Source organism: Panthera onca, chromosome B1 (assembly GCF_046562875.1).
Source record: "Panthera onca isolate mPanOnc1 chromosome B1, mPanOnc1 haplotype 2, whole genome shotgun sequence".
Taxonomy (NCBI): Eukaryota; Metazoa; Chordata; class Mammalia; order Carnivora; family Felidae; genus Panthera; species Panthera onca.
In genome coordinates this window covers 6,671,813-6,686,389 of record NC_138342.1, presented here as the reverse complement: position 1 = coordinate 6,686,389, position 14,577 = coordinate 6,671,813, and the positions used below count along the sequence as shown (strand labels likewise).

Below are 14,577 nucleotides of genomic sequence, written 5' to 3'. Positions count from 1 at the left end.
GTCCCTTCCCCCTATACTGTGACCTCTCTGAGGAAGAGGTTATTGGGGAAGGTCATCCGAAAGAAGTGACCGCCGGTCGGCCCCCCGAGCCCTCACAGGCTCCTCACCCGCCCCCTCCCTTGTCCTTGGAACATGAGTTCTCCGTGCCCTTTTCGCTCCCAGAAGCTGCTCGAAGGACACAGCCCTGAAATAATGATGTGGCGTTGAGAACACCTGCACGGCATGCGCGACCGAACCCAGTTAAGCCTCTCTCTGCATATAGACTTCTGCCATCTAGCAGGCAGGTACAGGGACCCCACTCGTCTTGCTGCTGCTCAAGACAAGCCTCGTATGTAAGTTCCCCTCGCCTATTAAAACCGTCACCTACAAAAAATAAAAAAATAAAAAAATAAAAAATAAAAAATAAAAGCATCACCTACAAAGCTGGAGTGGCCTCCTTCCGCCTCTCCCTGCCCTCCGTGGGGCAGGTCTGTTACAGATCTCCCCCGGGAGGGCTGCTGACCAACAGAGATGGGGGTCTTGTCACCTGCAATCGTTAGCCCCGACCCCAGCCCCTGGCACACGGCAGTGCTCAGTAAGTGGGTTTGTGGAGGGGACGCCTTCATTCCAGCCTCATTTTTTCACCCCACACTTACATCATTTTGATAATAAGCTTCCCTCACTCCTTCTTTGGGGGGGTGGGGGAAGAAAAGCAAGGAACATAGATCGTGTTTAAGGTGAATAACTTAATGCACGTTACCGAAATATTGCAGAGGAACAGAAAGGCTGCGATGTTCCTCAAGACGCTTCTCTTGCCGTCGCCCTGCAAGAAACCGGGACGGCAGGCGGGGCCCGGGGTCCCTTCCCGGCTCCCCTCGCCCCCCTCTCCGCCACAGCCTTCTCTCAGACACGTGTTTCCGTTGGCCGCGCGGAGCATCTCGCCGCCTGGGGAAGCCGCGTCCCCGGCCACAGCCCCGTTCCCGAGGCCGGAAGAGGAGAGGGGCATGGCATTGCCGCTGCAGACGGTGACCATTCGCAGGGTTCTGATGTCCTCAGACAGCGTCTCCGGCTCTCGGTGGATAGACTCAATGATGAAGAGGTTCTGGACGTATTTCTCAACAATCATCAGGACGGAGTAGGGCAGGTTGAACCAGGTGTAGGGGGGGCAGGCTTCGGCACAGAGCACGGCCAAGATGGAACCCCAGGAGATGAGCGAGGAGCTGGAGGCGGTGCCCACCAAGAGGTCGGCATCCAGTTTGCGGGCCGGGCTTCTGGACTCATCCAGCGATTTCTGGTCTATCCTGTAAATCCGGATGCCAAGCAGCCCGGCGGCCCCCATGAGTATCAGCAAGGCGATGGCATACAGGTAGAACATGATGAGCGCCGACTCGCTCTTGGATTTGGAGCGCCCGATCTGAATCAGATACACCACCACGACCCCGATCGTGGCGGCCAGCACGCTCAGGCCCAGGACCGAGCCCGCCACGACCCCGCGGAACTTGAACCGCACGCTCCGATGCTGGTGGCCGTCAACTTTGCGTCCGATGTTTTTCCACAGGACGTAGAGCATCATGGAAGCCAGGATCTGATACTCTATGTTGAAGGGGTAGAGGTAGTAGATCCCGTGCGAGATGGCCGAGCAGAGCGTCGGGAGCGAGCAGTTACAGGGAGGCGTGTGGTCGTCCAAGACTGGGGGCGAGAGAGAATGCACGGGAGGGAGGTTGGCATGTTGAGTGGGCAGGTGGCAGAGCACGAGTAAACAGCGTCACTGAGGAGTCACACGCGGGTGTTCCCGTTGAATTAAAGCTTTGTGTGGTGCCTTGTTATCACGTTTAATATCGTGGCTAAATTGACGGCCATGACTACCCCCCATTGAGCACTACCTCCATGAGTCACATTATACCCATCGATCTGTACCTACACCAGCCCTTTTAAATGGTATTATACAAATTTACTGAACATGCAAAGATGTCCACAAGATTTTGCATAAGAGAAGCTCGCTGAGGAGGAGAGAGTATAATTCCATTTTTATAAATTATAGATGTATAGATGATAGACAGACACATAGAAGAAATCTGGAAAGATAGAAGCTAAAATGTCGACAATGGTTATTTCTGGGTGGGAAAGTGGCAGGCAAATGTTTTTTTTCTTTCTGTTTTTCTTTCTGGGTTGTTTTTTTTTTTTTTTTTTTTCAGTAAAAGAAAGTTCTATTGTGTCTCTTTCCCCCAGCTTCATGGATTTGTGGAGATATCATTGGCAGGTAACACTGTATAAGCGTAAGGTGTCTAGTGTATTACTTTCCTCCAAGTTTTGCTTCCTTGTATCCTCTAAACTTTCTATGTGCGTATGGTTTACATGTGTGATTTTTAAATTATTTTTTTATTTTTATTGACTTTTTTTGAGAGAGAGAAAGAGAGCACACAAGCAGGGGAGGGGCGGAGGGAGAAGGAGAGAGAGAGAATCCCAAGCAGGTTCCACGTCCAGGACAAAGTCCCATACAGGGCTTGAATTTACAACAGTGAGGTCCTATCCTGAGCCCAAATCAAGAGTCAGATGCTTAATGGACTGAGCCGCCCAGGTGCCCCTAAAATTTTTTTAAGTAACTTTATGAGGGAAAATGCCCCTTCTCCTGAGCAAAGCGTTTCCTCTTGAGAATATTGGATACTAGCACGTGTAGTGTGAGACGGGGACCATCCAACTCCAACGCTTGGCACACGAGTTGGCACCAATTTCCGGAAGGCACTTGGCAATGGTATACAGAGCGATTTCATGACAAGGAGGGCACGTGCTATACATAAATAAGAAAATATGTAACAGAAGCCTTAAAGATGATGCAGCTGTAGTCTCGGACCTAGAATTCCAATCTGTTTTGAGGGACGAGTCAAAAATGTAATCAAAGCCAAAAAGCGTAATCAAAGCATTAGGTAAAACCGTGTGTGTGTGTGTGTGTGTGTGTGTGTGTGTGTGTGCGTGCGCGCACTGGAGAGAGAAAAAGAGAAACATTTCAGTGTCCAACAATTTAGAAACTGTTAAGCGAATTTTGATACATTCATACAATGGAATAGAAGGCTGCCATTAAAAATTATAATGAAGTTGTGTTTTAATGGTACGGGAAAGTGATCATGTTACATAACAATGGAAACAAGTAAGAATAAAATGTATACACAGCATTTTTAAAATGCGTGTCACAAGGGGCCACCCGGGTGGCTCAGTTGGTTAAGTGTGCAACTCTTAACATCGGCTTGGGTCACGATCTCATGGTCATGGGATCGAGCCCCACGTCGGGCTCCAAGCTGACAACACGGAGCCTGCTTAGGATTCTCTCTCTCTCTCTCTCTGCCCCTCCTCTGCTTGTGTGCGTGCACTCTCTCTCTCTCTCTCTCTTTCTCAAAATAAATAAATTAATTAAATGAAAAAAATAAATACATATCACAGCTCAGCACTCAGTTATGAAATGAATTTAGTGGGTAGCTGCCAATGTATTTTTTAAACAGAAAGGACTTGTCATGGAATAGAATGGAATGGAATGGTACCAGATAGAAATTTGAAAGTGTCTCCGATACAGCAAGGTTATTATTTCGTGGCATATGTGTCCACACGTACAGGTGTGCACTTGAGCTACCGTGCAAGTTCTATTTCTTATTGTAGGCTGTAGTCAAAAAAATAAAAAGATTGAATATATACACTATGGCCTTAACTACAGATAAAGAAATAGGACACGACAAAGAAATAACCTGATATTAACAGCACGTAACTGCATTTCTGGGTAGGTGCTACTGTAGGGTTTTTTTTTCCTTTACACTTTGTCACTGCCTTAATGCGTGACTTGTAGAGACCAGTTATAAAATCAAATGGAAAGCCTGTGGCAGCACAAATCACCTTCACTTTTGCAGAACCCTGCACTTTTCACCGCACAACCGGTTTCCCACCTCTCGTAACCCAAGGCGCTCCTGTGCAAAATCAGGGGAAGAAATCAAGGAGAAAGGTTCAGATCAACGGAATGTGAGAGCTGACAGAGTCTTTTCTTTGTAGATCAATCTAATTCCATCTTTCCACAGAGGTTCCTGGAGCCAGATCAGATCCGGGTTTCATCATTTACTTGCTGTGTGGACTTGGGCTAGTTACTTAACTTCTCTGTGGTTTGATGTTTTCATCCATATGGTAAGGTCAACACTGACTACCCCACGGTGTTTTGAGAATTAAATGAGCCGCACGAAGGGACTAGAACAGCGTGCCAGGCCCTCAGCAAACACTTGGGAAGTTTGCTTTGTTTTCATTGCTATCACTGACACCAATGAGGAAACGAGAGTTGACGAGAGAGAAGGACTTTCCCAAGAGTCGGCTGCCGGTGGAGAGCGGGGGTTGGGGGTTGGGGAAACAGCGTGTGCCCTGACTTCACCATCCCCACCCCACTGGTAAGGAAGCAGGGTTTTTTTTTAAGTTTACTTATTTATTTTGAGAGAGAGAGCAAGTGAGTGAAGGAGGGGCAGAGAGGGAGAGAGAGAGAATCCCAAGCAGGCTCCACACTGTCAGTGCAGAGCCCGATGTGGGGCTCGAACTCACACACCGTCAAATCGTGACCTGAGCCGAGATCAAGAGTCACATGCTTAACCAACTGAGCCACCCAGGTGTCCCTGGTAAGAAAGCTGTTTTAAAGTCGCCCTGGGCGACGGGCCTGAGGTCATACAGTGAGTGTACCTGAGTAATACATTAAAGCTAAAAGGACTCCCTGAAAGAACCTGGTTCAGGTCCCCTCACTTTATGAACGAGAAAAGGGAGGCCCAGAGACGTTGAATGGTTACCAAAAGTCACACAGCCAGGACGTGATGAGAACATCCCCAAATCTAGGCTCTCTGGTTCCCAGCACATTTCCGCCCTGCACATTCCTCTCAGCCCCACTGTTCTAATAGAGAAGCGACAGGTCATAGACGCGAAAGAACTTTGGAAGGAGGTGTGGCGGGCTCTCAAACAGGAGCAGGGTGGGGGTGGGGGTTGGGGATAAGGATGGGCCATAGGTGCAAGCCGGAGAGAGTAAAAAAAAAAAAAAAAAAACCACTTCAAATGAACTCAAACCAATTAACGACAACCCTGAGACCTCTCTGGGTATTTCAAAGCTATACTTTTAGTAGAAAGAACGGGTAATAGAGACTTAATTAAAAACACAATGACTGCCAATCTTCCCTAGCTGTAAACAAAGACATTCACTTCCATACCAAACTGTACCGTGAGAAATGGTACCCTAAATGATAACCCTTGGGTCCGGCAAGTCCCTGAGTCACTGAGGAAACCATTAATTACCCTCAGCACGTCCTACTTACGTAACCAGAACGAGGGACTCAGGAGGTTTTGAAAGACTTTCAACAACAGATGATTGTCTGGCCAACGTTGAGGTGGAAGGACCCTGCAGTTCTTTGGAACCTGCCTCTCCGACTCTGAACATTTCTGGTCTCTGCGGCCTTCTAAGAGGTTCCAGCACGGGGACGGGACAACTCTTATCACTCACCTATTGTGACGTTCCCGAAGCCCAGCGTGATGAGACGTTCCTTATGTTCATTAAGTTGGTGCTTTGACTCATTCAGGACACCATTGGTCCACAGAAGCAGGTTAGTGAACACTGAGTGGATGACCCCAAACCTGAAAAACACAAGGACTCAGTTACTGAGCCGCCCTGGGAAGCTCCGAGCCCCATGGGGTGAGATGGAGACATTGTGCACACACACTCCCACATGCACGCACACACACGCGCGTGCCTCCTTCTTCGCCGAGAGTCTGGTTTTGCCAGGCAGTTCAGACCTTAGGTGGGTCCCTATCTGGGGAGAGGCAGTTTCGTGGGAACTTGCAAAACCAGTCTTGGCATTCTGCCTTAATCTTGAACCTGCCAATACTCAGCTCATTGTCGACGGGACAAGAAGAAACTGGGATCCAGTCATGGAAGCTTACTGAAAGCAGGCACCAACCCCACCACAGCCCGAACCCTTTCTCCCAGAAGGGGAAAGAACCATCACGGAAAGATGAAGGGCTACACTGGAAATGTGGAGGGTTGGGCACGCCCTCACTGTTGGCTGGCCAACCCAATGGTCCTCATCCACCCCCTCTGTCTTGCCACTTACCTCGAAAGAAACTGAATCAACAATAGCCAAATATGGAAAGAGCCCAAGTGTCCATCAACCGATGAATGGATAAAGATGTGATGTGTATATATACGTATACACATACATTGTGTATACACACACACACACACACACACACACACACACACACACACACCACGGAATACTACTCAGCAATGAAAAAGAATGAAATCTTTGCAACAGGGTGGATGGAACTAGAGGGTATGATGCTAAGTGAAATAAGCCAGTCAGAAAAAGGTATCATACATTTTCACTTGTATGTGGAATTTGAGAAACTTCACAGAAGACCATAGGGGAAGGGAAAGAAAAATAAGTTACAAACAGAGAGGGAGGCAAACCATAAGAGATTTTTAAATGAAGAGAAAAAAAACGAAGGGTGGAAGGTGTCGGGGGGTGGGGGGCGGGGAAAATGGGTGATGGGCATTGAAGAGGGCACTTGTTGGGATGCACACTGGGTGTTGTACGTAAGTGATGAATCATGGGAATCTACTCCTGAAGACGACTACACTGTATACACTATTTGTTAGCTGACATGACAATAAACAATTAAAAAAAAAAAAGAAACTGAAACAAGTCAGAGACTCGCTGTCTGGTCTCCCCTGCAGCCTGGCATGGCCACTCTGGCCAGTGGGATATGAAGTCAAGTCTACTGGGCACTCCCAAAAGCTTCTGATTTTGTGATGAAAAGGATGAGAATAAAAAAGCCTATGTACTGTCCTTCCCCCCCCCCCTTTGTTTCCAGCTTTGAATACAGACATGAAGGCTGGAGTTGTGGCAGCCACGTTGTGACCATGAAGCAACCAGTATGGGATGAAATGGTAACCCACTAAGAAGGGCAGAGTGAAAGCATACACTTGTCCACCATCTGCCCAGAGGAAAACTGGTATGACTGGGTCCTCAACCCTGACCTTTCCTCTCCTCTGAGTTTTAACCCCAGCTGCCCCCTCGGGGCCTCCCACAAGTGACCACAAGCCAAACTTTCCTCATTCGAACCCTGGCTTCCTGGAGCAGCTGTATAACATCCAGGCACAAGAGGAGAAGGAAACAGGTGTGTGCCCATCTGCTTGCCCCTGTGCTCGCCCGGCAGCTATAGATTGTGGCCAGGTCACCCCGGGGCCCGGCACAAATGCAGACAATGCTGTTTGCCTCAGGCCGACTGCCTTTTCTTCTACTTATAATGCACACGGCTCCTTTTCTTCTCTTCTTTCCTGGTGCACAGGGCACCATCCAATCCCAGGCCCGCTGAGCCCGATGAGATAATGCCTATGTCACCTGCAGCTGCAGACGGTCTCCGTGAGCTGGCAGCCTCTTGTCGGTCCGACCTGGAAACTGTCCTACAAACTAAGGGCAGAGGCTTCCTCATGCCAGGCCGCCTTGTTCATACTTGGGTCTGATGGCCCCAGACCACAACAAACACAAGGCCTCCGGGGGCCACTTCTGACCTCAGTTTATGCTTTCAGCTCTGCTCGCACAGCTACCGTACCTCCAAACCCCACCCTCGGGAAGAGAAATGGACTCAAACAAGTTAAGGGGAATTCTTAGATCGGAGAAAAGTCCCAGGACATACAAAAAGCATGGGGCCGTGGAATCCTGGCTCAAAAGACCAGAAAACAAACGAATAAACAAACAAACAAAAATGACAGCAGGTCTGGGAGTGGTAAGTTCTGAAGCCTTCAGGGCCTGGCAGGAAACGTCAACGAATGAAGCAGGTCTGGGGTCCATTAGGGAGCGGTGGGGACTGTAGCAAACTGAGGCTACACCCCCCACTCAGCTCTGGCCCTCTGCTGCACGTGCGTTTGGGACGGCCAAATCTTCCAGTTTTGCTAGAGAAGTCGAAACCCAAAACCTAAAGGTGGGGAGTACCTCAAAAATGTTTAACACTTGTCTCTACAAACAGAACAGGCCAAATCAAGCTCTGTGTGTTATCTCATTCAAGCCTCTCGCTGTCCAGGTTAGGAAAGGGGCCACGAGACGGGGAGAGACTTGCGTCCAAACACCCAGCAAGGAGGTGGGCACGGAGTTGTGTGTCCCATCCCTTGGAGTTCCCTCAGATGACAGACCCTGGTTGCCAAACGTCTGGGTGCCTGGCCTCAAGCCGTCCCGTCCAAAAACTGAGAGTGCAAGGCACGGATGTGAGCCACACGTAGAATTTCAGATTTTCCTGTAGCCACGTTTTTAAAAAGCGGTAAGAAAAAAAGAAAAAAAAAAGGAACAGGTGAAAATAGTTTGCATCATTTTCTCTTAAACCCGATCTAATCTGCTATGACGTCAACATAGAATCAACAGCAACAAAAATTATCCCTGAGATCTTCTGTACTCAGTTTGTCGCCCGAGGCTCCAAAACGTGACGTGTGTTAGACGCTTCCCGCACGTCTCGGTTAGAAGTAGCCGCAGCTCAAGTGCTCAGTAGCCCCGTGCGGCTGGTGGCTGCCTTACCGGGCAGTGCAGATGCCCGAGCAGAGCCAAAGACCCTTTTCCGCCTGGAGGGGAATGGGCCCGAGTGTCCCGAGGCTGTGATTGCATGAGTGACATTAGAAAGAGAAAGACTCGGGGCGCCTGGGTGGCTCAGTCGTTAAGCGTCCGACTTCGGCTCAGGTCACGATCTCGCGGTCCGTGAGTTCGAGCCCCGCGTCGGGCTCTGGGCTGACGGCTCAGAGCCTGGAGCCTGTTTCCGATTCTGTGTCTCCCTCTCTCTGCCCCTCCCCCGTTCGTGCTCTGTCTCTCTCTGTCTCAAAAATAAATAAACGTTAAAAAAAAAAAAAAGAAAGAAAGAAAGAAAGAAAGAGAAAGACTCCGCCCGCAAAGCCAGGAGGCCACTGTAGTCACCAGGATTTACGGCCAACAATCAGAGCCCCCCAGCCGTGCACAGGCAAGTGTCTTGACCTTGGGCGCTTTGCTTCATTTCTTTGAGCCTCGGTTTCCTCATCTGCTGAGTGGGAGCTGGTGATCGTATGGCCCCTAAGTGGCAGGGCTAACGTGGGAGAAGTCCTCGTGAGGAACACGCCTCAAAGAAAGTGCTTTATGCGTGAGCAAGCCCACTCCACTCAGCCAGGAGTCTCTGGGGGTAGACAAGATGTTCCATACACATCTGTTGAAAACCTCTCACCCTTTACCCCCAACGATTCTACTTCTAGGAACTTACCCCAAGCAAATCATCAGAGATGTTCAAACACTAAAGATGTTTGACCGAGGACGTTCATCACAGTACGACTTATAACAGCAACAAAACTTTCAGAAAGATTGGGTGCCGTGGACTGGCTTGTGTCTCCTCAAAATTCTTCTGTTAAAGCCCTAACCCCGCAGCGCGACTGTATTTGGAAAGGGGGCCTCTAAGGAGGTCATCAAGGTTCAGCGAGGTCATAATGGAGGGGTCCCGGTCGAATAGGACTGGTGTCCTCAGAAGCAGAGGAAGAGAGAGCAGAGCTCTCTCTCCGCGAGCGCAGAGGAAAGGCCACGTGAGGCCACAGCACACAGCTGCGGGCAGGCCTCCAAACCCAGCCCTGCTGTCACCTTGACCTTGGGCTTCCAGCCTCCAGAACCACGAGGACCGTCCGCTTCTGTTGTTTCGGCCGCCCAGCGTGTGGCATTCTGTCGCCACAGCCCGAGCAGAGTAACACAAGAGGGCGGCTGGTTAGACTAACTGCGGCAGTGACCCGCGGGGCGGTCAGGAAAGGTCGTGGTGCAGACGAACGCCGACCGGAGGAAATGCCAACGATAAAATGGAAAGACCAAACACAGCAGGAAGAGCAGGGCCGTGATCGTAAGAAAACGGAGATGCACCCGGATGGCTCAGTCAGTGAAGCGTCCGACTCCTGCTTTCGGCTCAGGTCATGATCCCAGGGTGGTGGGTTTGAGCCCCATGTCGGGCTCTGCACTGAGCACAGAGCGTGCTTGAGACTCTCTCTCTCCCTCTCTCCTGCCCCTTCCCTGCTCTCTCTCTCTCTCTTTCTCTCTCTAAAAAATAAAAAAAAAATTAAAAAGAAAAAAGGAATGAAAACTGTATTCATGGAAAAACTGGCAGGAAGCAGCCCGCAATGTTAATGGTAGTTACCGCTGGGTGGGGGGCGTCTCAGCCAGCTGGGGCTGCCGTAACAAAACGCTCCATTCTTTCTCACGGTTCTGCAGACAGGAAGTCACAGGTCAAGGTGCCAGCACGGTTGGTTTTGGTGAGAGCTCTCCCGTGGCCTCTCTTCTGGGTGTGCAGAGAGGGAGAGACGGAGACCTCTGGTGTCTCTTCCTCTAAGGGCACCAATCCCATGATGGGGGACCCCACCGAGCACATCATCTAAACCTAACTACCCTCCAAACGTCCTGCCTCCAAAGACCATCACCTTGAAGGTTAAGGCTTCGGCATGTGAATTTCGGGGAAACACATTCAGCCCACAAAAGTGGCATTAAGGTGATTCTTAGGTCCTATTGTACCCTTGCAATCTTATCAGTTAAAAAGTACAATCCTTGGGGCGCCTGGGTGGCGCAGTCGGTTAAGCGTCCGACTTCAGCCAGGTCACGATCTCGCGGTCCGTGAGTTCGAGCCCCGCGTCAGGCTCTGGGCTGATGGCTCGGAGCCTGGAGCCTGTTTCCGATCCTGTGTCTCCCTCTCTCTCTGCCCCTCCCCCGTTCATGCTCTGTCTCTCTCTGTCCCAAAAATAAAAATAAAAAAACGTTGAAAAAAAAATAAAATAAAATAAAAAAAATAAAAAGTACAATCCTTAAAAAGCGTCTGTGGGAGGAGGAGCGAAGGATCCACCTGTTTCTTGCTCCCCGGCATGCAAAGTGGGACAACTCGGGACAGAAATCCCAGGCCTGCCACTTGCACTCTGGAGACACGGGGTAAGTCCCCTAATCTGCTGGGACCTGTGGGCCGCACCCCTTCAAAGCAGGGAAGCGTGGTTCCCATGAGTTACCCTTACAGAGCCCGCGTGCAGATCAAATGTGAGAAGGGGGCCATTAAAGTGCTCTTTGCCGGGTTCTCGGGGCCCAGAACTCATTTGTCCCTGGTTTGTCCATTTCTCTCCGCTGGGCGACCACTCAGGGCCACAGAGGATAGCACGGGCTGCCAGGGCACAGCCCCTGGGACATCCCACCGGGTGCCTGGGGTACCTCGGCCCAACGTCCCCGCATATTCCCGACAGTGTCTGGCCGTGGACACAACACACAGCAGCAGCTCATTAAATGCTTCGCTGCCTGTTGAGGCTGATCCTTTCTGCATGGCGGGATTGGGGAAAGCTATTTCTATTTCAATAGGCTATCAAAATGGTTCGATCCAGGGGTCATCCATAAATCCTTTCCTAAATTTTTTAATGTTTATTTGTTTATTTTGAGAGAGAGAGAGAGAGAAAACACGAGCAAGGGGAGGCGCAGAGAGAGAGGGAGGGAAAGAGAGAGAAAGAACCCCATGCAGATTCCACACTGCTGACCCGGGGCCCCAACCCACAAACGGCAAGATCATGACTGAAGCCGAAATCAAGGGTCTGATGCTTAACCGGCTGAGCCACCCAGACGCCCCCATAAATCAATCTTTTAAATATCTGTTGTCATTTCAAATGGTACTGGGGGAGTTTTCTGTTTCTCATGATCTGATAAGAGATCTTTCTATGAAACAAATGCTGATTCTTTGAGTCGGTGGTATGTGGGCACCCAGGGCTTTCTTACGTGATGGTAACACCTTCCATCTAGTTAATTCACTCCCTATCCTATGGATTCTTTCCCTTGATTCTCACAATCACTCGAGAGAAAGGTGACAGAGAGAATGACAGACCCCACGCTTACTGAGCACTTGTTACGCACCAGGCACGTGGTTTATGTCAATCACTTCATTCAGTCCTCAGAGGCTGGCCCTCCTCTCATCCCCATTTGCAGATGAGGAAAACCGAGGATCATAAAGGAAAACGGCACCGACAGCAGAGTCGGAATTCGAACCCACATGGTCCTACTCCCAGGGCCGTCCGTCCCCAGGAAGAGGCGGATGGCGGAGGGCCTCCTCCCCAGGCCAAGAGCGCGGGCTTTGCTCGTCGGGATGGAAGGGAGAGTTGGTCTCCCATTTAAAACCCAAGCGCAATGGCAGTGATGAGTCTGTGCGTTCCAAACGAACACCAAGTTCAACTGCTTTACTAGCAGTTCCCACGCTTTTTACCTTTCCAGGGTTTTGAAAGACTGGATGATATCCTTGGCATGCCCCCAAAGAAAATACACCTAGGAAATAAAGGAAGAAAAGAAAGATGCGTCAGGGAAAACCACTGTCATGTTCGCATACTGAGAAGCTTTGAAACGCACAGAAGCGGAGCGGGGAGATGCTGGGACGTCCGTGAACTCCCATCCCAAGGGTCCCAAGGATGGAAAGTCACCAAGGCCCTCTCAGGCGGCAGTGCCACCCCCCCCTCCAGTGGGGACCGCGCTCCGGAGGCGAGACTCCAGGTGTGCGAGAAAGGTGTCGAAGACAGGTTGAGGCTCTCAGCAGGGATGGGGCTTGGGGAGTCGCTGCCTGCCTGTCACGATCCCCGTCACCCCGATTCTATCACCCGTGTTAGGCTTCCTCCGAGAAACACCCAACAAACAGTTCCTACACCAGTGGCCAAATGTTGAGGGCTTAAAAAAAAAAAAAAAAACTTTCAGGGCGCCTGGGTGGCTCAGTCGGTTGGCCGTCCAACTTCGGCTCGGGTCATGATCTCGCGGTCCGTGAGTTCGAGCCTCGCGTCGGGGTGCTGATGGCTCAGAGCCTGGAGCCTGCTTCGGATTCTGTGTCTCCCTCTCTCTCTGCCCCTCCCCTGCTCATGCTCTGTCTCTCTCTATCTCAAAAAAAAACCCAAAAAAACACGCACACATTAAAAAAATTTTTTTTAATTTTTTTAAAAAAATACTTTCTTTTAAATGTTTTTTTTTTTTTTTTTTTTGAGGGAAAGTGTGCGAGTGGAGGAGGGGCAGAGAGAGACGGGGACAGAGGATCAGCAGTGGGCTCCACGTTGCCAGCGGTGAGCCCAGTGAGGGGCTTGAACTCACAAATCGTGATATCATGACCTGAGCCGAAGTCGGTCGACTGAGCCACCAGGCGCCCCCTAGCGCTTTAATGAGGGACCAGATGGACGAGACGTCCTTCACCTCTGTTACAGGTGCCACCAGGACGCTGGCCACAGGGAGGGGGAGGGCTGACGGGGCGGCTGGGGTGGGACCTGCGTGCAAGCCGGGGAACCATTTCTGCGTTTGCCTTTCCATGAACGGGAAGGATAACTGGACCCACGTCGGGGGGTCTCGTGATCAAACAAGATATCCGTGTCAAGTACTTAGAACGACACCCAGAGACAGTGCACTTTGAGTAAACGTGGTCCACTATCAATTCGCTCATTCGTTGGGCGCTGACTGAACACCTGTGATGTCCCCGGCGTTACACGAATTCCCAAAACGTTTTGGGCTTTCTGTCACATGCAAACACATATTGGTCACCCACTACATACCAAACACTGATGGGCACTTGATAAATTTGCCTCGTTCATGGGGCCCCTGGGTGGCTCAGTCAGTTGAGCATCCGACTTCAGCTCAGGTCATGATCTCGTTGTTCCGGAGTTCGAGCCCCACGTCCGGCTCTGTGCTGACAGCTCAGAGACTGGAGCCTGCTTCAGATTCTCTCTCTCTCTCTCTCTCTCTCCCTCCCCTCCCTTGCTCATGCTCTGTCTCTCTGTCTCAAAAATAAATTTAAAAAACATTTTTAAGGGGCGCCTGGGTGGCTCAGTCGGTTAAGCATCCGACTTCAGCTCAGATCACGATCTCACGGTCCGTGAGTTCGAGCCCCGCGTCGGGCTCTGTGCTGATGCTGGCTCAGAGCCTGGAGCCTGCTTCCGATTCTGTGTCTCCCTCTCTCTCTGCCCCTCCCCCATTCGTGCTCTGTCTCTCTCTGTCTCAAAAATAAATAAAAAAAAATTTAAAAAAAATTTAAAAAAACCACATTTTTAAATAATAAATAAACAATAAATTTGCCCCGTTCAATCTTCATTTTGCAAGGAAGAGCTATAAAAAAGAAAATCAGAAAACACCAAAGAAAATTCACTTACACATCCTACCTCTTCCACATTGTTTTACCGAAGACTGACTGGCCTGCTCTGAAAACACTTTCAGGGGATGGTCCTTAAAACATTTGACGTCCTAAAAAGACAGAGAGCAGTGGCTCCTGGTAAGGTGCCATTCAGCCCAACAAGAGGGAAAACGTTTGGTAAAAGGATTTATCAATGACTTCCAAGTTAGACAGCTACTTCACTGATACTTTCGTAAAGACCACATGGCAACCCCAAAAAAAGTTTATGATGTTTTAAAGTGAAACCTCGGAATAGGATATTCTGCACGTTCTCTGTAAAACTTTGACAAGAATGTGCAGGGAACTACACATTGTTATCTTCCTCCCGGTTTTTTCAGTAACGTTAAATTACATTTTATTTGTTGAGTTTACTTTTTTAATGTTTATTTTTTGAGAGATAGAGAG

The 14,577-nt window shown here is 49.9% G+C and overlaps 1 protein-coding gene across 1 annotated transcript in view; it reads right to left on the bottom strand.

The window, feature by feature from the left end:
- The window catches only part of OTOP1 (otopetrin 1), a 37,206-nt gene that overhangs the window by 8,487 nt on the left and 14,142 nt on the right, over positions 1-14,577 (bottom strand). The window contains exons 3-5 of the mRNA XM_078445139.2: positions 12,244-12,302; positions 5,483-5,613; positions 740-1,668 (exon numbers count right to left, since the gene is read on the bottom strand). Of these exons, the coding sequence (XP_078301265.1) occupies positions 740-1,668; positions 5,483-5,613; positions 12,244-12,302 (1,119 nt within the window). The remainder of the gene's footprint in view (positions 1-739; positions 1,669-5,482; positions 5,614-12,243; positions 12,303-14,577) is intronic.